Source organism: Barbus barbus (assembly GCF_936440315.1).
Source record: "Barbus barbus genome assembly, chromosome: 16".
NCBI classification, from domain to species: Eukaryota; Metazoa; Chordata; class Actinopteri; order Cypriniformes; family Cyprinidae; genus Barbus; species Barbus barbus.
The window spans coordinates 22,877,397-22,902,736 of record NC_136744.1 but is presented as its reverse complement, the minus strand read 5'-3'; the positions used below and the strand labels follow the sequence as shown (position 1 = coordinate 22,902,736).

The window sequence follows — 25,340 nt, the reverse complement described above, 5'->3', positions numbered from 1 at the left end:
TATTTGGACATGCTCACAATAAAAAAAAGTCCATCAACTAAACATTGGGGCAGTGTTGTATTTTTGTTGTAGTTGTAATTAGTACAAGTGCACAAGTTTTTGTAGCAATACAAAACATGATCTATTTTTCTTTTATGCCAAAAATCATTAGGAGATTAAGTAAAAAATCATGTACCATGAAGATATTTTGCAAATTTCCTACCGTAAATATATCAAAACTGGATTTTTGATTAGTAATATGCATTACTGACAACTTTAAAGGTGATTTTCTCAACAACAACAACAACATATATATATATATATATATATATATATGCACCTTCAAAATTCATCCACAGTTTCAAAGAGGCTAGTTGTATCTCAGTCAGATATTGTCCTAACATACCATTCATCAATGGAAGATGTATAAATCTCAATTAAAAAAAAAAAAAAAAAGACCCATTTGACTGGTTTTGTGGTCCAGGGTCACATAAAAGTTAGCAGTGTGCCGTGTGATCAACGGAGGGACTTTGTTGTTTTTTTAGATTTATTTAATAAGAAATAACATTCTCTGGTAGATATATACGAGAAAGCGTAATTAACAGAAACTTATTTTTAACCTTTATTTAACCAGGCAAGCCAAATAAGAACAGGTTCTTCTTTTCAACTTACGCGCGTGCGCGTGTCACCTCACGTTCGCGCGCAGTGTTGTGTTTGTATGTGTGTACATTTGATTTATGTAACCGGATTCAGGCATTTACAGTCCCACTGCTGACCGCTCTCGTCTCGTAAACGGCTGCCGATCTGAGGTCAGATCGAGCGGATAGTTTCGCTCTTTGAGCGTGTTGCTGTGCAGATTGAAGCGCGCGCGGAGCAGAGGCGGAGTCTCGGCTCGGTTTCTATGGCGACCGGCCGCTTGTAAATAGCGTGTTTTCTTCTCCACGCGAACTCAAACACATTCACGGTGCGCGGGCACGCGGCTCAATCAGATTCACACGACAACACACAGCGCCGGTTATTTGACAAATTTCGATCTCAGGAAGTTGCTATTTGTGTTCGCTTTCGTTTTGTTTTTTATCATAAAGCAAATATTTGGATGAGACATTGGAGGGTAAGCTGTATATCTAACTCTCTATATTATTATATAACATAAGTAACGTTACGTTATGTTTTTATTTTACAGTTTTAAGGTTGAACACTAAACTGCACACTAGAGCTTTAGACTTGACTAGAAAGGATCTTTACTACAGTCATGTTACATAACAGTGATGCCTTCCTCAAAATAGCATCTAAAATAACTGAATTAAGAAATAAAGTTTAGTGACCTGTAGATAATAATATATAAATAAAAAATAATGTGAGGAATAAAGTTTGGTGTCCTAGTGAGGTCAAAGGTGAACTTTTAGGGGCCCACAACAATTTCTAAATGTTATTTTTAAAAAGGTAAGAGGCCCTGAACGATATAAAGGTAGAATTTTTGTTCTGGTAATACTTTATTTATTTTACAGTGTCCTTGTACTTACTATAGTAGAAATTCTTTGTGTAATTAACAGGGAATAAAGTTCAAATAAAATGTAAAAGCATTTCTATCTTCAGCCATGTATGTGTCATTTACAAACAACATATTTGGCTGCAGTTTTTCACATTTCAATCAGCATCAAGGTGAGGCGGTCTCATACGTGTTTGTCTGCTGGTGTCAGAGAGATGGAGAAGTATGAGAAGATCAGTAAGATCGGCGAAGGCTCGTACGGCATTGTGTTCAAGTGCAGGAATAAAGACACCGGACAGATCGTTGCCATCAAGAAGTTTGTGGAGTCTGAGGATGATCCCATCATTAAGAAAATAGCTCTCCGAGAAATCCGCATGCTGAAGGTAAACACTCAGTCTGACTCTGCTGCTATAATCCCTGTTTAAACCAGCCTAAAATGGTTTGTTGGTCTTAACTGGTTAAGATGGCTCGCCATCCTAGACAAGCTGGCTTTGTATGATGGCCAGGTCAAGTGTCTAGAATCAGCCAACAGACAAGCAAGATCAGCAAAGCAGTTTAAGATCTTGTTTCAGGAGGAAGTCTTTTTGATTTTGTTTTGCTACTATCATCCGTTGTAGACTTGAAGAATAGTATTAGTAGTATTTTTGTCTCATTAGTGGACGTGTGGCGACAGGATGTTTTAATAATCAGTGTCTGGAGCTCTTGTGATTTGCAAACTCTTTCCTTTGAGCTGAGAGCAAAGCAGTGGCCCTTTGAAGATCTGACATGTCAGCCAACACTGGCTTACCAATTAATTTCACTCTGCTATGCATGAATGGATGGATGAATATTCTTGTTGTTCCCTTCCCCTCCCTTGAGGGTTTTGTTTTTCATCAGAATGTTACTGTACCACAGACTTTAGTCCATTTATTTGACTCTGGGCTGTCAAAATATTATGTGATCAACTTTAAATATCTACTATTTTGTCTTTAAAAGGAAGTTCCAGTTTATTCAGATCTTTAAACTTCTGAACTCTTGCAGGTGAAGATGGTTCTGGGGTGGATGCTGATCTGTTTCTGTTAAATGGGGTTATTTTCGTATTGTTTATATAGGCCTACTATTACGATATTTGTTAAAATTTTGAATTGGCTTTTATTTTTAGATTTTAATTTTAGTCTTTTGTACATGCTTTTGTCATTTCTATTAATAAATTCATCATTTTATTTTGTATTATTGATTAAAAAAAAATGATTAATTTATCAATAAAAAATAAAATAAAAAAGCTTAAGGGAAATGTTTAAAATAAATACAAATATACTAATTTATTTCAGTAAGTTGCCAAGGCAACATTTCCATCTTCCATCATTTCCATCTAATATTTATATTTTTATTTATAAAAAAACGTTTTAGTTAACAATATCAACAGTGATATGGGGTGTGTTATGAAACTCATTTGATAAGACTTAAGGCTGCTTATCTTTTTTAACACTTGAATGCTAAATCAAATGTATACATAAAAAGTGGGGTCAGAAGTCTCAGACTGCATTGAAAATATGGAAGTTTTATCATTTAAAACCTGTAAATAAAGTTTTAGGATTTTAATGATGCAAAATAAGAAATATCTAAGATTCTGCAGTATTTGCTCACTATAAAAATACATTTGTGACATTGGCCATGTGAACTCCTCTGAACAGATGATCAGACATTCTTCCTTTCATTAAAGCACAACATTCTTCTTAAAACTTCTCAAATAACGCTGGAAGCATGATTATTAGGTTTTACACAAACTTGTGGCATTTATCTTTAAAGCAAAAGGGGGACTACTAAATACTAGACTACTATACAAAACTAATACTAGGATTGGATAAGAAGCATTTTTTCTAGTGTTCTTAGACTTTTTTTGGATACATTTCCACACTTACAAATCCTAATTTGTTCATTAAATTGTGTGTATTTAGCAACTGAAACATCCAAACCTAGTGAATCTGATTGAGGTGTTCAGAAGAAAGAGAAAACTGCACCTGGTGTTTGAGTACTGCGACCACACCGTCCTAAATGAGCTGGACAGATACCCAAGAGGGTGAGAACACACACACACACACACACCTATAAAACAGCTCTGTGTTTCTCACACTAACACATATTGTGTTGTTGTTGCTATGACGCCCAGCATGTCTTTGGTGGAATGTTTACAGCAGGATGCATTTGTCCTCTGTGGTGCACTTGAGGGAGACGCTGTTAAAGATTTAACAACATTTAACTCTTTATGTGTCGTCCTCTTGACAAAGCTCACACAATAGAGCACTCATACACGCACATACACACTATATCATCAGAACCTATAGGGTTAGTGTTTAGTTCAGTTGGAGCAGAGAGGAATGAATGGTTAAAGTAGAAAATGAGGTTTGTGTTCCTGTAACTGCATTGTAACACTTTTTGTGTGTATGTGTGTGTTCACTCAGCGTTCCAGAGCACATGGTTAAAAGCATCATCTGGCAAACACTTCAAGCTGTGAACTTCTGCCACAAACAAAATGTAAGAATTTCTAAATTGTTGCTGCTCTCTCCCACTCTATTACCTTCTTACCAGGATTATTTTCTCAGATTGAATGCCTCCGCCCAGATTAAAGAGTTAAAAAGTACCCCCTTTCTAAAATATAAAGGCAGCTGCTTTTATACTGCTAGAAAAATATTTTGTGATATTAAATACTATTATGAAGAACAGTATTATTTTAGTACCATTGAGATAATTTTACAGTATTTATTGATATTTTGAATCAGTTTTCATTTTTATATTTTCCATTTTCATTTTCATTTTCGAGTAAGTTTTAGTAACTTTGTTGTGCATTTTTGTCATTTTAGTAGTTTTAGTTATTTGTCTACATAGTTCTTATTATTTTACTTTTTCAGTTTTAGTGTTAGTTATTTCAATACATTAAGTTAAACTTATTTAAAATAAGAGAAAAAAAATCTTAAATTAAAATCTTAAACTGAAATCTTTCTTAATTATTATTGAAAATATTAAATTTAAATTAATAATAAATTATTAAATTATTAGATTTTAGTTTGTTTGACTTCAATAATTCTGATAAATTGATAACTGATCATTTTTTCGAATTTGTTTATTGAGACAGACAGACAGACAGACAGATGTAAATAAATAAATTTCCACACCCCCAATTCCACAAATTGGATCTGCCATCTATTTTAGTAAATCCACAATCTCATGTTTTGGCCTGTATACATTTCTTGAACAGTCCAGAATTGGATCCAGCACCTATTTTAGTGGATCCACTACCTCATAACTCTATGAAAAAAGTGTATCAGTGAGTCATTGTAATTTTAGTGAAGCATCTTAATATTATATTTTTTAAATCAGATGTTGTAGGAGACTCACCGAGTGATTTAAAAATGTGTTTTTAGTGTATCCACAGAGATGTGAAGCCTGAAAATATTCTCATCACCAAACATCAGGTCATCAAACTCTGTGACTTTGGCTTTGCCAGGATTCTCAGTGCGTGTACACACATAATCCTAACATACATACACGCACACGCACACACACACACACACACACACACACACACTCACACACATCATACACCATACACACTACCTACCTTCAACTTTCCATTCATCTAATAACTCACTCTTTTTCCAGCGGGTCCATGTGATTATTACACGGATTATGTAGCGACGCGGTGGTACCGAGCTCCAGAACTGCTAGTAGGAGACACGCAGTATGGCCCGCCAGTGGACGTCTGGGCAGTAGGCTGTGTGTTTGCAGAGCTGCTCTCTGGTGCCCCTTTATGGCCAGGCAAATCCGATGTAGACCAGCTGTATCTGATCAGGAAAACTCTGGGTAAGAATCACACATAACTCCAGCTGTTCATATGATATGTGCATGGATGCATGTAATGAATAGAGTTTGTTTGTGTGTTGTTGTGTTCATAGGCGAGTTGATTCCTCGACACCAACAGGTGTTCAGCACTAACCAGTTCTTCAGCGGAGTTTGTGTCCCTGAACCACAGGAGATGGTGAGATGATCATTAAGTTTTGATTCTGCATAAGTTTATTTCTGTAGACCTAGAAAGTAAACCTGTTCACACACGATATGTGTCTGATCTACAGGAGCCTCTTGAACTGAAGTATCCAAATATCTCGTACCAGGCGCTGAGCCTCATGAAGGTCAGTTTAACACACAAACCAATCATACAGAAGTCCACTGCTCACTCAGAACCAGTACCAGCATGTTTGTCTGTCTGTTGCCTGTATTTCTCAGGGTTGTTTGCGAATGGACCTGGCTGAGAGGTTGTCCTGTGAGCAGTTACTGGAGCTGCCATACTTTGACAGTCTGAGAGAAGAGAGCGAGAGTGTGACACATGAACTGGACCGCAAGAGACGCACACGCCAGCCACGCAAACACCTGCCTCCTGGGGTCTGTACTCTGTAGCCACAACTACAACACTCACACCTAGGGCTGGGCCATGTGACCTTTATTGTATGTGAAGCTGTGGAGTTCAGTAGTTATTAATTATTCCAGTAGATATATATATATATATATAAAAGGTGCTATCTTCTAAGTTGTGTATCAGATCCAGATGAACATACCTGTAAATAAAAGCTGAAATGTTAATCTCATCTCATATTCATCTTTTGATGTCAAACCCAAATGTTTACAGTCTACAGCAAAAATAAAGGAATTGGCCTTACTGTTCCAATACTTTTGGAGGGCAGTGTATGTATATATATATATATATATATATATATATATATATATATATATATATATATATATATATATATATATATATATATATATATATATATATATATATATATATATATATATATAAATTATTTTAAAATATATACGTATACGTAGGTCAGTAAGATTCTTTTAAAAAGGCATTAATACTTTATTAATTAAAAGTGACATTTCTAATGTTACAATAGATTTCAAATAAATGCTGTTCTTTTGAAATTTATAGTCATCAAAGTAAAAATGTATAATGTTTTCCACAAAAACATTAAGCACCACAACTAATGATAATAATTATAAATGTTTCTTTAGCAGCTAATCAGCATATTTGAATGATTTCTGAAGGATCATGTGACACTGAAGACTGGAGTAACGATGATGAAAATTCAGTTTTGTCATCACAGTTTTAAAATATATTAAAATAGAAAATAGTTTTTACTGTTTATTTTTTTTCTGTATTTTTGATTAAAATTGAGCATAAGAGGTTTATTTCAAAGACATTAAAAAGTACCAAGCCTATGCTTTTGAACAGTGTTTTTGAAACAGAATATTTATTTATTTATTTATATACAACCCCATTCCAGAAAAGTTAGGGTGCTTGTAAAAGGCCCTAACATTAAGGATATGTTATTTGCACATTCTCTTTAACCTTTATTTAATTGACTAAAGTACAAAAAAATAAATTCAATGTTTTCACTTGGCCAACATAATTTTATTTTGTAAATATAAACAATTTTGATGGCTGCAACACACTCCAAAAGTTGGGACAGAGGCATGTTTAGCACTGTGTCTCATCAACATTCCTCTTAATTGCAATGGTTAATTGTTTGGGAATTGAGGATAGTAATTGTTAAAGTTTTGCAAGCAAAATCTTTGTCCAATCTTGCTTGATACAAGACTTCAGATCCTCAGCAGTCTGTGATCGTCGTTGTCTGATTCTCCTTTTCATGATGAGCCATGCATTTTTAATAGGAGACAGATGTGGACTGCAGACTGGCCAGTCTAACACATTCACTCGGTGTCTACAAAACCACGCTGTTGTAGCACATGCAGAATGAAACCGGGCATCGTCTTGATCTAATAACCATGGTCTTCCCATGAAAGGCATCATCTTGATGGCAGCATATGTCTCTGTATGGGATCGTGAGCAGATCTTTTCTTTCTCCAAACTTTAGCCTTTCCATCACTTTGGTCCATAAAATCAGTCCATAAAACCTTGTCCCAGGATTTTTGAGGCTCGTCTCCTATTCTTCTTGCTAATGAGTGGTTTGCATCTTCTGGTGTAGCCTCTGTCCTTTTGTTCATGAAGTCTTCTGCGAACAGTAGATTGTGATACCTTCACTCCTGCATATGTCTCAATCCCGATATATGGTACCTTCGCACATATGCCAGTCACCCATGCTGTTTGCTCTGCTGCACCACCATTTACATTTACATTTAGTCATTTGGCAGACGCTTTTATCCAAACCATACCATGACAGACGCTTGCTTTTGCATCTGTTGCTGATGAAAGTCTGGATGGTCCCATTGGTCTTTGGGACTGAGAACTCGACAGACATTTTTCCCAGAAACAAGTTGAAATGTGGACTCATCTGACCACAGCACACATTTCCACTGTGTTTTCAAGAGATTCAAGTTGCATTTCTTAATACAGCGGCAGATTGTGGTAAATGACAGCGGTTTTCCGAAGTACTCCTGAGCCCATGTGGCTATATTTAACACCGCAGGCATGACGGTTTCTTAGGTCATGCACATTCACCTGAGGTTTCCTGCCTTGCCCTACATGTACTGAGATTTCTTTGGAATTCCCTGAATCTTTTCACAATATTATGTATGGTAGTTGGTGAAAGACATAAATTCTTTGCAATTTTGCATTGAGAAATGTTATTTTTGGTTTATTTGACACTTCTCTCATGAAAGTTGGCACAAAGTGATGAGCCATGTTCCAGCTTTGCTTGCAAAGACTGAGATGCTCCTTTTATACCCAAATACGATACCTTGACTTATTACCAATTCACCTGCTTACTGTGAACACTTTCAAAACAGTTTCATTAGGATATTCTATAACCTTTTCATTTTTATTTAGCCTCTGTCCCAACTTTTTGGAGTGTTGCAGCCATCAAAATCAAAATATTTATAAAATGCAATTTTAAGTTGGTCAGTGAAAACTTTGGAAATCTTTTTTTTTTTTTTTTTACTTTTATCAAATAAAAAAAATTTATTAAATAAAAGAGAATTAACAAATCACAGATTCTTGATGTTACTGCATTTTACAAAACATCCCAACTTTTCTGGAATTGTGATTGTTTGTTTATATTTATTCTTATTTTCTTTTACTTATTTATTTTCAGGTATAAACATAACTACATTGCATTTATTTAAGCACAACAAATTACTTAATAAAACATTTTGGTCATTGAAATCTCCCATTTATTTTAATATTTTAAATCCCTGTTCTCTGTCTGTATAGTATCTGCCTCAGCTGGCCAGCAGTACTGTCTTCCCAGCCGTGGAAAACAGAAAATACTACAACAACCTGCGCAAATTCAACTATCATCTACCCAACATATGATGGACGTCGACTCATCAGGAACCCGAGAAGCGACCGAACACCTCCCAGCTGGTGTGTGTGTGTGTGTGTGTGTGTGTGTGTGAGAGAAGAGAGAGATAGACAAAGGGCTCTGCTCTGCCTGTAGAACAATAATGTCACACTGCCAAAGAAAAGACTCACAGAGGCATTTCTGTAATATGTAAAATGACAACAGCAATAATAATAGCGTTAAAACTGAATGCTGTGCTGTGCTTGATAGTTTGATTAGAAACTGACTTCAGTGCTATAGAAGAGTATGCTCTGTGGGACAGATTTTTTTTTACCTCTATTAGATCCAGATGTTTTAATTATAAATCCTAATGATGTTTGAAGTGTGTATATGTGACTAAAATCATTTGTAGAGACGTAACCATACCCAGACAGAATCAACAAACATTTTTTTCAGATTTTCTGTAGATAAAAGACTAGATTTTTGCAGTATGGATTTTAAAAATCTGAATTCTGAGTTGCTGAATGCAAGATCAAATTAGCCAAAATATTTAATAAATGAAGTGTTTGGGGATGTGTAGAACTTGTTTGAAATGTGCAGAAATCTGTGTGGGCCTTTTACATTTATCACCCCATTGTGGACATAATGATCTTTTTGTTGCCTTTATGAGCGGTGCTAATAATTGAGCCACTGACTTGCACCAAATGCCAAATTCAATGTGATTTGCAAATGTGTTTTTTGTGTTAAAATAGATATTAAATATAGTTAAAATAGTTTTTGTTGGTTTTCAGACTAAATCATTAAAGATCTTTGCGCAACATATATTTGTTTCTATAGCTTCTTCATAAGAAATGAAACAAGAAGTGTATGAAGCAAACAACAACAAAACTGTTGAAGATTTATTGATAACAGCAATATAACATTGTTCAACTGCCCCGGGTGGTCTGACAAAACTCAATTTTGTTGGATCAAAGCTAATTCGGTGTTGTTGACTGACCTCTAAGGCAGAGGAGCTGCATCCATCCCTGGGATGCTCAGTTGCTTGGATACTGTTGCCACAGCAGTCATTGACATCAGCCAGAGGACTTGTCTGGCCTGGTCATAAAGCTGTGATAGTTATGGTTTCCCAAATGTGCTCTGAGAAGCGCTGTGATTGGCTAAGCGAGGTCCAGTTCTATGGTGAGTCTGGGAAGTGCGGTCTGGATTCTGTCCACAGTCTGATCTTTATCTTTTACACCAGGCAGATCACTGAGAAGCAGCCACTCCAGGTTCCTAATACACACACACACTATCAGACACGTATGATTTCAATAGCAGAAGTCACAGATTTTACTCTTGTGACAAACCAATATATCAACCCGGGCTGCGCTTCTCAAAAGTAGATCATTAAAACCTTTGGCAGCAACGGTCTCTATGATCAACTTTAAGGTATAGTTCACCTAAAAATGAGATTTGCCTAGAATTTACTCACCCTCGGGCCATCCATGAGTTTTTCTTCACTGGAACAGATTTGGAGAAATTTAGCATTACATCACTTGCTCACCAATAGATCCTCTATAGCGAATGGGTACCGTCAGCAGTCCAAATAAGAGAAAACAGCACAATACATGCAGATTTTTGCTTCACAAGATTTATATACAGACAAATTCATTGTTGGACTGTTTTGGACTCTCATTCTGACAGCACCCATTCACTGCAGAGGATCCTTTGGTGAGCAAGTGATGAAATGCTACATTTCTCCAAATCTGTTCTGATTTAGAAAAACTCAACTACATCTTGGATGGCCTGAGGGTGAGTACTTTTTCAGGAAATTTTCATTTTTGGATGAACTATTCCTTTAAGCTCACAATGCTTCTGGGAAAAGCAACCCTGGCTGATTAATTCTCCAATATTTGGTCATTTGAGATGATCAACATCATATAATAATGAGAACTAAACTGAAATAAAAGATGCTGCTGTCATACCTGAGGTGATGAAGAGTGATGATTCCTTTATCTGTCACGTTGCCACAGGAAACTATCGTCATGTTCTTCAAACTGTCCTGCAGTGTCTTTATTTGACTCAAACGCTCCAGACAGGCATCTTCTATATAAATACACTTATTGAACCTGATTTCCTCTACATGCTCAAGACCCTCTAAACACAAAAACAAAGGCGTATTAGTACCAACAGTTCTTTAGATGCCTTTGGTAAATATTAATATAGTATAATCCAAGGGGTCAGCAACCTTTTTTAACCTTTACATTTTTTTTAAACAAATAAAATAAAAGTAAAAATATATTTGAGGTCAGTATATTTTAATTTATTAAGCAAGGATGCATGCATTAAATTCATCAGTTGTGCTGATTAATATTATTGTTAAAAATTAATACTTTTTTTCCAGGATTCTTTGATGAATAGAAAGTTCAAAAAACAGTATTTATTTAAAAAAAAAAAAACTTTCCATCAGTTATTTTATGTAGCAGAATTTCATATTAAATTAAATTATAATTACATACTAAATTACATTAATTTAAGTGTCAATGTCATTGTGTTTTACTGAATATTTAGATGTATTATCATTTCTGTCTTCTGCATCCACAGAAATCCTGAATGCAATGCAAAATTGCCAAGCTCTGATATAATCAGCTGGTTGGCATATTACTAGGTGAAACAAGCAAGTTAGGGTTTGGCTGGTGTTGTCATATTGAGTACAGTAAGAGTAGAAATGTAAAATGTAGTGTACTGTATAGTAAACTGGATGTGTGAAAAGCCTATGCGAGTGAAAAAGAAAGGACTGCATGCACTGTATCTGTCTGTGTAAAACACCCCTTAGCTTTACGTCACTTTTTCCCCACAACTGAATCTCTCATCCTCACCTGTGACACACAGACAGTGTCTCATCCTCACCTGTGACACACACACGGTGTCTCAGTGTCTCACCACACCTCACACACACACGGTAGCGTACTCACAAACTTTCCCTCTCTGGGGTCTAATTTAATAAATAATGCAAGACTGTTTTGCTGAAGCAAATGGAGTAAGAGATCTTAGAGTTGAAGCAGGTGTTTGACCTTCTCCATTCACTGATGATTTCATTAAATTTGCATAGGCAATGTCACAATGCTAAAGGTTAAAATATAACTCTGCTACATAAAGGTAACTGGGTCAGGGCAGTGAGAAGAGTGTTTATGTGTTTAATCGATCACTTACCCAGATGATCAAAACCACGATACATGATGCAGGACTCTGTGGCATCAATAGCTTCTATCCGGTACCGGCCCAACGGCCCAGTCGGGAGTCCGTTGTAGTCGTGCTGCCAGCGGTCGAAACCACGGAACCGGACTTTTGCACCACATCTCAGGAGCCACTCGGCAGCGGCTCGATCAGGACCCACTGCTTTAATACGCTCATAATCAACTCTATATTGATCAAAGAACACAACAATTACAGATCACTGCATTTGGAGAGCTGACGTGACATTTCAAGCAGTGACATGCCATCTAAAACCAGTGACAGACCAATGAATCAACTGCTATTTAGCCATTTTTGATTTTCAGTTTTGTATAAATTACCGTTCAAACGTTTGGGGTCGATACATTTTTTTAAATGTTTTATTAAGAAGTCTTTTATGCTCACCAATGCTGCATTTATTTGATCAAAAATACAGGTAAAACAATAATATTGTGAAATATTATTACAGTTTAAGATGAACTCTTCTATTTTAGTATATTTCAAAATGTAATCTTTTCCTTTGACGGCAAAGCTGAATACATTTCAGCAGGCATTACTCCAGTCTTTAGTGTGACATGATCCTTAAGAAATCATACTAATGCTGATTTGATGCTCAAGAACAATTCTTATTATTATCAATGTTGAATACAGTTGTGCTGCTTTATTTTTGTTGAAAATGAAACATTTTTGTCAGGATTATTTGACGAATAGAAAGTTAAAATCAACAGCATTTATTCAAAATAGAAAACTATTTACAACATTATAAATTAACATTATATAACATGACAACATAATAAATATAAGTCATTTTTGATCAACTTAATACCAGTAATTTTTGTTTTTTAAATAAATATAAATAAAATTTCACTTTTGAACTTTTTGCACTGTATATCTTATTTTTTTGTGACTGAACTGTATATATATATACACACACACACACACACACACACACACACATGTATAAAATATATATTTCAAATATTATAGCAGCCAGTGGCAACACAGCTTTTTGGCATCAGTATTTGATAAATGAAAGACACATTTGTTGACCACTATTAACTATTTTGTACAGCATTGTTCTACATGGAACTTTTAAAATAAATTTGTCACACTTCAGGACTGTTCAAGTGAATTGCAGAAACTAAAAACAAATGATGGCCAGTAAAAGCACATAAAACATACACTAGATGCTATTATGTTATTAAGTTGGTGTTAAGTTAAGACTCTAAATAAGAGCTGTTGTTGTGAATTAGCAGATTTAGATTAGTCTCCATAGGGATTCCTCACTCTATGGTACAGAGACTAATTACTCTAGACATTGATTAGACCCTTTATAGATATTTATGGCTCTCACACTCAACATTGTTTTTGTTGTAATTAGCCTCAAGTTCATTAGTCTGCTATAGGTTGGGAAAGGAAATCAATTATGACACTAGAAAGATATTTAACCAGTTACATAACTGTTGTTTTGAAAAATAACAAAAATTTACTTGTTGAAAACCGCATTGAGCCACCCCCAGAACTCACGACTGCCCCCTGACACCTGCTTATGTGCGGATAGAATCCTCCGCGCTGACCAGGTGAACAATCTCATGTCTATGGATGAAATAAAGAGAGAGAAACAGATGAGATATCAAAATATGAAGACGCACTGTTCAATACTGTACGCTGATGGTCGTGTCATTGAATATGGAGGACAACGTATCAAACCTCTAAATGTAGTAAACATAAATATGCAGTGAAGCTCCCAGACAATCGGTTCATACCACAGCTACAATAAAATAGTGTAAATCCTACAAAACTGACCCTTCGGTTCTGGTCGCTGCTGTATCGGAGTATCTGTTATTTACATGCTCCGTCCTCCATGCGCGCTCGCTGATCTTTCACCCGTTACGTTTACGTAAGGGGCGGGGCTACGAAGGACAGATTCAGCGTCCTAACAACAGAGGGAAGATTCCTTTACTCGAGAATAAACCGTACCGGGTCAGCGACTAGCACTATGATTACACGGTTATAATAAATTTGTTAGGAAAAGTGAAAACGTAATTTGTGGAATTATGATACGAACTTTCGGTAGCGGATCTGTGTGCGCGCGCTTACTGACACAGAGATCAAAGTATGCAGCGTGCAGAGCTGCACACCACAGCGGGTGAGAATAACAGCACTACAGAGTTATTGAAACTACAGTACAGAGTCCTCACAGTGACTGTAGTGTCACACTATTAAAAATACCTCAGCTGCTGTATGACTTAGTATTAGTGTTGTTACTGTAGAGTGCAACTGTAGTCAGAATGCATTCAAATTCCAAACCTGTATTACACTCTTTCTTGTGTGGAACGTAAAAGAAGATATTTTGAAGAATGTTGGTAACCAACAGCTTTGCTCACATTGACGTCCATTGTATGGAGAAAAAAGGCAGGGATATTTCACAGAATGTTCTGGCTGTTCCATAGAAGGAAAGTCAAAAAGGTTGAAGCTGTTTTCTTTAAATTTACGGACAATAACTGGTAAATGTCTAATGTTATTCTGTTTTGTCTAAATAAATTAAAAATAAAACACTACAAACTAAAATCAGACATTTTAAATGTTACAAAGGAATTTAGGCATCGCAACATTATTATAAATTATATGAAAAAATAGACATTTATTGTGCAGTTTTCTTTTTTACAGTAAAATTCAATTATTTAACATTAACATCAATTTTAAGTGAGCACAAGATGACGGCAAGGGTAATCAAAATGTATAAATAGAAAACATGATCATTCACAGTTAAATATACAATATCGGATTACTAATATTATACCATTATATTGTGTAGCTCATTTGATGTTGCTGTCATTGGTGGAGGGATTGTTGGACTGGCCTCTGCCAGAGAGCTGATCCTCAGGCATCCAAACCTCACCTTTACCCTGCTGGAGAAAGAAAAGGAGCTTTGTAAGTGTGTGTTTGTTCTAGATACTTCTTCATATCTGCCCTGATTTCATATTCATTTCTTTTGTGTATTCCTTCCCTCAGCTCTCCATCAGACAGGTCATAACAGCGGTGTGATCCACTCTGGGATATACTACACACCAGGCTCTCTGAAGGCTCAGCTTTGTGTTCGTGGAGCCATGCTAACATATCAGTACTGCCAGAAGAAAGGTGTGCCTTATAAGAAATGTGGCAAGGTGAGAATGAGCATAGGCCCCCATAATTCCACATATACCAAAGAGATTTGTCCCTGTAGTATTGTGTGTGTGTGTGTGTGTGTGTGTGTTTGTGTGTGTGACTTCAGCTTATCGTAGCAGTGGAGAGAGAGGAGATTCCCCGTCTGAAAGCTCTATATGAACGCGGTCAGGTGAACAGCGTACAAGATCTCCGTCTGATTGACGCCAAGGCCATCCGAGAGAAAGAGCCGTACTGCAGGGTGAGTGACATGTTTATATAGAGTTTATATTTTCCACTTATGTACCATCCATTGGTTTGATCAATAACCAGCAGATTGCAAAAGTACTGTCATCAGGCCTTTACCTGATTCAGATGACCTTAGGCCTGCTGTTTCAAACACTGAAATATTAACCTATTTATGATTTATGATCATATATGCATTTATATTTTGTATAACCTCAGTGGTTACGTCTGTTTATGTTGAAGCTGGCCCTCACATGCACTACCGTTCAAAAGTTGGGGTTTGGAAGGATTTTTTGATGTTTTTGAAAGAAGACTACGTCAAATTGCAGCATTTGTTTTATTCAGAAACAGGAAAAATTTTAATATTGTGAAATATTTTTACAATTTAAAACAACAGTTTTTTATTTTAACATTTTAAAAATGTAATTTATTCCTGTGATGGCGAAGCTGAATTTTCAGTAGTCATTACTCCAGTCTTCAGTGTTACATGATCCTTCAAGAGTCATTCTAATATGAAGATTTTGTGCTCAAGAAACATTTCTTATTATCATCAATACTGAAAACACTTGTACCGATATATAGAAAGTTCAAAAGAACAGCATTTATTTGTAATATAAACTTTTTGTAACATAAGAAATGTCACTTCTGTTCTGTTTATTGCATCCTTGCTTAATGTGTCCTTACTTAAAAGTGTTGTTCTTTTTAATACTTTATTTATTGGCATTTATAACAAAATATACAAAAAATTGCAACAAAAAGGAACTTTAAAATAACAATCCCATAGTACTTTAAAAGTATTTTTTAATCCTATTTAGACAGAGAGACCATCCAAATGTCAAGAAATGTAACTAATCACTGTTTGTTTTGTTTATAGATCATATTTTTTTTAAATATATAATACGACAATAACAGACTCTATAGTGTGACTTTTAGTAATTAGAATTTCTGTTTTGTCCAAGATGAATAAAAACAAATATTATATTAGCAAATAAAGCAGAATTTCAGTCGTTTACTGGTGCACCCTTCAAGCCCTGGAAGATGCGTACTTCCAGCCAATCAGATCTGCTGGGAACTGCTGATTTCAGCCAACCTGTGCCATTTTTGTGTAGAATATGGATCAATCAATCAGAGAGTGGACTGTGCATGAAATAACGTATGGTATTTTTTTTGTTTATACACAGGGCATTATGGCATTAGACTCTCCAAACACAGGGATTGTAGACTGGCGGTTAGTAGCTCTGACGTACGGTAAGGACTTCCAGGAAGCAGGTGGCACTGTGATAACTGACTTTGAAGCAGCTGACATTAAGGTGGCAGCAGAAAGCCCAGCTGGAAGTGCTGAAGGTGAGTCATGTGACTTGCTCAATGTCTCAGACCATTTTTTTCTTTAAATGTATTGTATTCATTCCTTTGTCTGTTTAGGGCTGAAATATCCCATCATCATCAAAAGCTCACAGGTGAGAAACTGATTTGTGTGAATGGTGTTTTTATGATCTTTTGGGTTGGTGTCTTTCTTAGTATAGCTATGTTTGTGTGCAGGGGAAGGAGGTGAGGTGTCGGTTTGTGTTGACGTGTGGAGGCCTTTACTCTGATCGGCTGTCTGAGATATCTGGCTGTAGTTCAGAGCCCCGTATCGTTCCCTTCAGAGGAGATTACCTGGTGCTTAAGCCAGACAAAAACTACCTGGTCAGGGGCAACATCTACCCTGTGAGTCAGTAGAAACACCCCACACAAACACATAATACACAGAGATATGAGAACGTGTTTAAGGACTCTGTTTGTGTGCTGAGGTGCCAAATCCACGGTTCCCGTTTCTTGGATTCCATTTCACTCCTCGTATGGACGGTAGTGTCTGGCTTGGCCCAAACGCTGTGTTGGCTTTTAAACGAGAGGGGTATAAACTCTTTGACTTTGACACACAAGACTTCGTTAATGCGGTCTCCTTCAGGTACAGTGAAATACACTTTTGCATATAGAAGTTCAAAAGTTTGGGGTCAGTAAGATATATTTTTTAAAGAAAATATCAATTTAAATTGATCAGAAGCGACAGTAAAAACAATCTACAAAAGATTTCAATGTCAAATAAATGCTGTTCTTTTGAACTTTCTATTCATCAATGAATCTTAAAAACAAAAATATTTAGCCGCAGCTATTTTCAACATTGCTTATAATGATATTAATAAAAAAAGCATTAGATCAGGATATTAGACTGATTTTTGAAAGATCATGTGACACTGAAGACTGGAGTAATGATGCTGAAAATTTAGTTTTGCCATCACAGGAATACATTGTGACCCTGGACAACAAAACCCGTCTTAAGGGTCAATTTTTTAAAATTGAGATTTATACATCATCTGACAACTGAATAAATTAGCTTTCCATTGATGTATGGTTTGTTGGGATCGGACAATATTTAGCTGAGATACAACTATTTGAAAATCTGGTGCAAAAACAAAATCTAAATATTGAGACAATTGCTTTTAAAGTTGTCCAAAATAAGTTCTTAGCAATGCATATTACTAATCAAAAATTAAGTTTTGATCTTTACTTAATATCCTAATGATTTTTGGCATAAAAGAAAAAATCTGTAAGTAATTTTGACCCATACAGTGTATTGTTGGCAATTGCTGCAAATATATCAGTGCAACTTATGACTGGTTATGTGCTCCAGGGTCACAATTACATTTTAAAATAGAAAACAGTTATTTTAAATTGTAATACTATTTCACAATATTACTGTTGTTACTGTAATTTTGCTCAAGTAAATTCATGAGCATAAGATACTTAAAAAAAAAACAATAAAAAAAAATCTTACCAACCCCAAACATTTCAACAGTAGTGTACACTCATATTGACACATTCTCATACATAGAGTGCACTTAAAGGAATGTTCAAGGTTCAGTTTAGCTCAATCAACAACACTTGTGGCATAATGTTGATTACAACAAAAATTAATTGGAACCAGTTTTCTAGGTATCTGGGTTACAGTGAGACACTAATTATGGACATGAACTTACTGAACCCAAAATATTTCTTTAAATACATAGGTTTGTTCATTCTAGACAGCTCATGGAATTAAAAACGAGGCCCCTTCCTCATATGTGTGTGTGTGTGTGTGTGTAGGGGTCTGCAGAGGCTGGTAATGAAGAATATTGTGTATGGAATGGGAGAAATATATAGAGGTGTGTTTACCAGTGCTCAGGTAAAGAACCTGCAGAAGTTCATAGCTGAACTGAGCCCCAGTGATGTCCTCAGGTACAGACACGCAAACACTCTATTGAGAAAGCTTATAAAAGTCATACGTATTCTTATTTATTATCACAGTTGTCCTGCTTGTAAATCTTTGAGCGTGTTGGTTTGTGCAGGGGGCCGTCAGGTGTGCGTGCACAGGCTTTGGATGCTGAAGGAAACCTGGTGGATGATTTTGTATTTGACGGTGGGAAGGGAGAGCTGGGCAGCCGCATTCTGCACGTACGCAATGCCCCGTCACCCGCTGCGAGCTCCTCCCTGGCCATCGCTGAGATGATCGCTGATGAACTGGAGAAAAGATTTCAACTGTAGACATACCTCAGATGCGCTGCCATAACCTTGATTACACTCTCACTCTTATACTTCAGTTCAGAAGATAAAAGAATAATTATAGAATAAGTTTTACTTTTATAATAGTGTGGACAATGTAAAGAGATTTCTGGTGCTCTTTTCTAATGTATCTTCTGAAAATGATGCAGATTTTAGGAAATGTTGGGTAACTGTTATGTCTTTGTAAATCTGATTTATGAGGAAAAAGAACCACCTTAAAATAATGTACAAAGGTAGATGCCTTTTAATAGAATGAATTCACTCCATCTCTGAATATTGTAAAAATAAACCATGACAAATTCTTTAGCTGATGAGTCTTCAAATTATATCTAACCTCTAACAGCTCTTCTGATTTTTTCAGTGTAGAACCATTGCCTGTAACAATATTTGAAGGTCTGATAGTCCTTGGTTTTGTAAATTAAATTTTCAAGATTCCAGAAGTTATAGAGGGTGAATGTTCTTTAGGGATGCCATTGTCTTTATCCAATGAATGAATGTACATTATTGTGATTCACTGGACAAGGATATATATATATGTGTGTGTGTGTGTGTGTGTGTTATAGTAAGCATAAATAAAAATGTATGCTCTTTATAGTAAGGCCCATTAATATTTTTATCTTTATTTTATTGTAGTATTTTATTCATTTGCATTTCTCTTTAATGTTTTATTAGTTTACATTACTTTCCCAGGTCTTGAATTCATACCTTGTTCTTCAAAGATGTTGAGATCATAAACAGTTGTTGATGAGGTGAAATACCTTTATATATAATTTTTTATTATTATTATTGTTTTAGTTTATTTTAATGCTTGTTTTGTTATATTTTAATTGTGACCCTGGATCACAAAACCAGTCTTAAGTAGCACGGCTATATTTGTAGCGATAGCCAACAATACATTGTATGGGTCAAAATTATTCATTTTTCTTTTATGCCAAAATTCATTAAGATATTAAGTAAAGATCATGTTCCATGAAGATATTTTGTAAATTTCCTACTGTAAATATATCAAAACTTAATTTTTGATTCGTAATATGCATTGCTAAGAACTTAATTTGAACAACTTTAAAGGCGATTTTCTCAATATTTAGATTTTTTTGCACCCTCAGATTCCAGATTTCCAAATAGTTGTATCTCAGCCAAATATTGTCCTATCCTAACAAACCATACATCAATGGAAAGCTTTATTCTTTAAAAAATGTAAAAAAATAAATAAATTATAATTGAAAAAAATTTTACTCTTTTGACTGGTTTTGTGGTCCAGGGTCACAATAATTTCAAGCAATCTTGAGGCCCCTTTGGAGGTTTCCTGTTTGAGAACCCCCTTTCTAGAGCATAATTTGCTTAAGTTTCCCCATAATAATAAGTGTTTACATGATCTTACGTGACCATTCCGCTCTTGACCACACGATGGCGGTGGGTGGCTGGAAATTTGGGGGATTTTTAGATTTATAGTAAGTGAAATAATCGTGAAAAATTATAAATAATATTTGGAGGTACAACTGACAAGGTATTTAAGATAATCAGTGCGTTTTACTGAAAGTCAAATACAATAGTTTCATTGTCTAAATACTTTTGGAGCACACGCTCGAGTGTATATTGTGCCAAAATAAGACGTCTCATGTAAGTGCTATGCTGATCCCTCCCTCTGGGCTGCGCAGATGCGGGAAGCGCGCGCAGTGAGCAGCTGTGATTACACCGTCATGGACACGAGCGCACCACATCGGAGTTGAATCGGGAGGTTGCCAACAACAAAAACAAAGACATTAGCACACCGAATTTTCGTCGGATTACAACGGATTCAAGCGTCGCTTTTGTGGTTGGAATATGCCCAGCAGACAGGCTCCAACAACATGACAGTGTCGCGCTGGAGAAACTCCTTCTCCCGCGCTTCATGAAGAGTCTCGAGGCCACAGAGCCGCCGCGCTGCGCCGCCAGATGTGCTGCCGTTAACCGCAGGCACAACACCGCCAGACGAACACCAGCCTGACGACACTCAACGCCTGCGTTTAACATTTCCCCCTCTGTGAAAGACATGACATCGGCTGTCCTGTTTGGGCGAACTGCCCGACTAGCATGTGCGGCTAATTTCGGTGTATGTTAGCGGCTAATTAGCGCACGACGACCGCGACACTCCAACGGCTGTCAGGACAGAGACCCAGACACTTTTACACTCTGCTTAATTTGATTTACAAACAGTTTTTCCCCACAGAATGAGGTGTTTCACGTGTTGGAAAGCCTTGCTGGCCCGTAAATGCGGTAGAGTTTGAGTTTGTTTTGAGTGTGCGTGCGCGCCGTGAGAGCGGCTAAACTTGGGTGGTTGTTCCCGGGGCTGGGAGCGCTCGGGGCCGATGCGGAGTAGCGCGGACGGCGGCCGCAGGCATGCAGCACGACTTCGGCTCCAGCGAGGAGAACAGCGCGAGATGGCGAGGCCTGTTCGTGCAGGCGCTGCGGAAGGTAATGACCCTGGTCGGTCCGTCATTCACACTTCTCGTTATGTTTATATCGAATCTCAAGCGTAATGAGTGAGTTTTAGAGATTATTTCTGCAGAACTGAAATCTAGAGTTTTCTCGTATGATGATTTGCACAGCTGTGCGTAACGTAGTGTCTGCTTTGAGGTGTTCCTGAAGGATGCAGCTGTGCAAGATGCAAAGAATGTATCTTTAATATTATATCATGGCCTCAACGCCATACAAGCACGGTTTCATAGTTGACACACTTTGACACGACATGCCCTGTCTAGTGTCTAGACTGGAGAGTTCAGTTGGTTGGTTTTTACTTTTTGATGGGGTTTTACCTTTGGCCAGCGAGTCCAATGTTTAACTATCATGCAATCTTAGTCCTATTAAAAATTACACTAACTCTGTTTGTGTGTGTGTGCATTTGTATATGTGTGTGTGTGTGTGTATGTATAAATGTACACACACATACACATTTATTTATTTTTGATCATTTTATTTGAGATTGAGGGATTCCAGGGCTTCCCCTGCCAGAATAAACCAAAAATGTATTCCAGATCTCCCTTCTGTCTTGTTCTCACTACTGCAAGCAAAATATCTTCGCACCATCAGGAGACCGTGGGAGCAGATGGTGTGTGTGAATGTTTTTGGTTGTGAGAGAAAGAAAGATTTAGGCTGCATCTGATCTGATGCTGGAAATGATTTTTGCTTCCAACCAAACATTCCCTTAGAAATAAATGTGAAGTGAGACAAATAAAGAACTTTAATTATAAACAACATATTAACAGATCATTGCTTGAAGGGAAAGTTCACCAATAAAAAAAGAAAATTAATTTACTCACCCACATGTCATTCCAAACCTGTATGCCTTTTTTTCTTCTGTGTAGCATAAATGAAGATACTTTGAGAAATGTCTCAGTGGTTATTTTACAATTGAAGTCAATAGTAACCAAAACTGGTTACCAACATTCTTTCTAATAAATAGTGTTCTGCAGAAGAAAGTCATAAAGGTTTGGAATGATATGAAGGTGAATAAATGATAACAGAATTATCTATTAGTTTGTTTCATGTAACTTATATTATTCATCCAAGCGTCCAGATGTAAATGTACAAAGCATTGCTTTTAAATATCATACTGGATGTTTTTCACTCTGGATGTAGACTCACTAGCGCTCACATCTCTCATTTTCTCTGCCTGCTCTCCCATTCTCTACATCAATACTTTTCTGTCTGCTACTATCATCCCCCCATCCCTGGAGAAGACAGAGGGATAGAGTGTGTGTTTGTATCTGCGTGTGTGTATGTGTGTTTTGGGGTCCCAGTAGAGTAGCTCTCAGTGCCTAATGGAGGACGGCATGTAACCAGACACTAAAGCAGAGAGCACAAGCCATCTCTCATCTGTGTATTTGTGCGTGTGTGTATGTGCTTGCATGCATTTGCTTTGTGTTTTCGGTCAGTATTTCACAGTTGGATTGCAGAAGTTGATTAAATCTGTGTTCGAACCTGTGCTCGCCTTTAACCTTTCACCTGTCATCACACAAATGCTATTTTTTATTTTAGACTGCTACTGTTTGCACTCTCTCTGACACTTTTTCTCTAACTGGTTTTGCCACACTACCTGAACAGACTGCATTCCTATTTCAGGACACAGCCCAGTAAGGTGGGAGGGGGATAAAATTGGAAAGAGAGGGTTTTTTCGTTTGTTTCATTTGTCCACCAAACTGAGAGCAAGGAAGGTGTGCGTGTCTGCATAACAGTGTGTGTATGTCAGATGATGTCATGCTTTGTAATAGTGTGTCGATCTATAAATGTGTGAGAGAGCTGTGATCACAGACCAGATTTTTTAAAACTCTTTATTTTATCTTCTTTTTTTTATGTGCATTTGTCTTGGTGATACCATTCAAATGCATCTGTGGTTCAGTGTTAGAATGAAGTAATAACTTTTTTCTGTTTTTATATGTGCAGGTGCAGTTACAAGTGCATCCAAACCTGTCGGCTAAAGAAGATGCGCTTCAGCACATTGAGGCACTCATACTACAGCTCCTGAACAAGCTGTGTGTTACACAGCCCAGAACAATAGCTGATGTCGAGGTACACATACAGACATATGAGGGATAGGCGGTGTTATCATATACTAGATAGTGTACTATGGGAGAAATGTCAACTGGCAGCAATTGTGCTATACAGATGATGCTATTAGTGGGTATGAATGCTTTATATTATTTACATGTGGCAGTGATAAAGATGCATGCAAAAAAAAATTTTTGAAAAATGTCAAATGGTTCATTAAGACCTCGTCTAGCAACCCCAATACTCCAAATAACAAATAAACATCTAAAAGTATCTTTATTTGTACGTTTTCTGAGAGGAGTACCTTTTCTCCGCTGACTGTTATCTGATGTGCGCACATAAAGGCGCTTCTGACAGTGCACGATCCCTATAAACAGATTTACAGTAGGCTAAATATATATTCACGCAAACATCATAGCCCGGTTTCACAAACAGGGCTTAGCTTAAGCCAGGACTAGGCCTTAGTTAAATTAAGATATTTAAGCAACTTTTACAAAAATGCCTTAGAAGAAAACATTAAGGTGTGCATCTTGACACAGAACAATGACACTGACATATTTTAAGATATATCAGAGCAAGATATTTTCAGTTGAGACCGCTCAAACATGCATTTTAGACTGGGACTAACTTAAGCCTTGTCTGTGAAACCGAGGGAATCTGTTATATCTTAAGTGAATGTTTGGGGAAAAATATCGGGTGGGTAACATTATATTAGATCTGTGCATTACACTGTCTAAATATAAGCCGTCTGCTGCATTAAAGATGGGGTATGCATTTTTTCAAAATCGCTTTAGAAAACGAGTCTGGGCCAAGTACCAAAACAAACTTGTAGCCAGTCAGCAGTAAGGGGCGTGTCTACTCATGATGCAGAGGAGAGAGCGCTCATCAGTGCACATGACGGACATTAGCCGAGCCAAGCGACGACAGAAAGATAGAGATAGCAGATAAAAAACTAAAGAGGAAAACGTCTGTGGAACAAAAGAAGGCTTACACCGTGTCTACACCTAACGCGACAGGTCTGTCTACGCTGGACGCGACAAAGCGTCCAGTGTAGAAGCGTCCAGTTTATAGTTATGTCAAGGTCTAAAATATTTTATGTAGAAATTTAAAGTACAATATACAGTATCTCACAGAAGTGAGTACATCCCTTACATTTTTGTAAATATTTTATTATACTTTTCATGTGACAACACTGAAGAAATGACACTTTGCTACAATGTAAAGTAGTGAGTGTACAGCTTGTATAACAGTGTAAATTTGCTGTCCCCTCAAAATAACTCAACACACAGCCATTAATATCTAAACTGCTGGCCACAAAAGTGAAAGTGAAAATGTGCAAATTGGGCCCAAAGTGTCAATATTTTGTGTGGCCACCATTATTTTCCAGCACTGCCTTAACTTAACCCTCTTGGGCATGGAGTTCACCAGAGTTTCACAGGTTGTCACTGGAGTCCTCTTCCACTCCTCCATGACGACATCACTGAGCTGGTGGATGTTAGAGACCTTGCGCTCCTCCACCTTCCATTTGAGGATGCCCCACAGATGCTCAATAAGGTTTAGGTCTGGAGACCTGCCTGGCCAGTCCATCACCTTTACCCTCAGCTTCTTTAGCAAGGCAGTGGTCGTCTTGGAGGTGTGTTTGGGATCGTTATCATGTTGGAATATGGCCCTGCGGCCCAGTCTCTGCATCAGTATGTCACCAGTACATGTTGGCATTCATGGTTCCCTCAATGAACTGTAGCTCCCCAGTGCCGGCAGCACTCATGCAGCCCCAGCCCATGACACTCCCACCACCATGCTTGACTGTAGGCAAGACACACTTGTCTTTGTACTCCTCACCTGGTTGCCGCCACACACGCTTGACACCATCTGAACCAAATAAC

General features: G+C 37.0%; 4 protein-coding genes across 8 annotated transcripts in view; 3 read left to right on the top strand and 1 right to left on the bottom strand.

Annotated features, from left to right (window-relative positions):
- The first annotated feature begins 875 nt into the window (after positions 1 to 875).
- LOC306882426 (cyclin-dependent kinase-like 1) lies at positions 876 to 9,569 on the top strand. Of its 3 annotated transcripts, none has more exons than XM_079437031.1 (10): positions 876 to 1,090; positions 1,616 to 1,851; positions 3,406 to 3,527; positions 3,910 to 3,982; positions 4,870 to 4,960; positions 5,108 to 5,308; positions 5,401 to 5,483; positions 5,578 to 5,634; positions 5,729 to 5,884; positions 8,679 to 9,569. In XM_079437031.1, the coding sequence occupies exons 2-10, from the start codon at positions 1,684 to 1,686 to the stop codon at positions 8,778 to 8,780; spliced, it is 1,053 nt and encodes a 350-aa protein (XP_079293157.1). In that variant the 5' UTR covers positions 876 to 1,090; positions 1,616 to 1,683; the 3' UTR covers positions 8,781 to 9,569. The 3 variants fall into 3 exon arrangements, with proteins under 3 accessions (XP_079293157.1, XP_079293159.1, XP_079293158.1); XM_079437033.1 differs by having other exon boundaries at positions 941 to 1,090; positions 1,680 to 1,851; XM_079437032.1 differs by having other exon boundaries at positions 946 to 1,090; positions 1,635 to 1,851.
- Positions 9,570 to 9,615: 46 nt separating this feature from the next.
- On the bottom strand, positions 9,616 to 13,931 carry LOC306882743 (ATP synthase subunit s, mitochondrial-like). 3 transcript variants are annotated; one of them, XM_079437596.1, is made up of 5 exons: positions 13,768 to 13,931; positions 13,452 to 13,557; positions 11,941 to 12,149; positions 10,713 to 10,884; positions 9,616 to 10,020 (listed from the first exon to the last, which is right to left on the bottom strand). In XM_079437596.1, the coding sequence occupies exons 2-5, from the start codon at positions 13,553 to 13,555 to the stop codon at positions 9,906 to 9,908; spliced, it is 600 nt and encodes a 199-aa protein (XP_079293722.1). In that variant the 5' UTR covers positions 13,556 to 13,557; positions 13,768 to 13,931; the 3' UTR covers positions 9,616 to 9,905. The 3 variants fall into 3 exon arrangements, with proteins under 3 accessions (XP_079293722.1, XP_079293724.1, XP_079293723.1); XM_079437598.1 differs by having other exon boundaries at positions 9,616 to 10,036; positions 13,768 to 13,863; XM_079437597.1 differs by having other exon boundaries at positions 9,618 to 10,020; positions 10,713 to 10,833; positions 13,768 to 13,859.
- Positions 13,879 to 19,536, top strand: l2hgdh (L-2-hydroxyglutarate dehydrogenase). The gene is made up of 10 exons (XM_079437595.1): positions 13,879 to 14,110; positions 14,780 to 14,895; positions 14,977 to 15,128; positions 15,236 to 15,367; positions 16,533 to 16,695; positions 16,774 to 16,808; positions 16,891 to 17,058; positions 17,142 to 17,299; positions 18,475 to 18,606; positions 18,717 to 19,536. The coding sequence occupies exons 1-10, from the start codon at positions 14,019 to 14,021 to the stop codon at positions 18,910 to 18,912; spliced, it is 1,344 nt and encodes a 447-aa protein (XP_079293721.1). The 5' UTR covers positions 13,879 to 14,018; the 3' UTR covers positions 18,913 to 19,536.
- A 1,048-nt stretch (positions 19,537 to 20,584) lies between these two features.
- Positions 20,585 to 25,340, top strand: part of LOC306882253 (son of sevenless homolog 2-like) — a 21,169-nt gene continuing 16,413 nt past the window's right edge. Inside the window, exons 1-2 of the mRNA XM_079436766.1 lie at positions 20,585 to 21,384; positions 23,353 to 23,478. Of these exons, the coding sequence (XP_079292892.1) occupies positions 21,310 to 21,384; positions 23,353 to 23,478 (201 nt within the window). The 5' untranslated portion in view covers positions 20,585 to 21,309. The remainder of the gene's footprint in view (positions 21,385 to 23,352; positions 23,479 to 25,340) is intronic.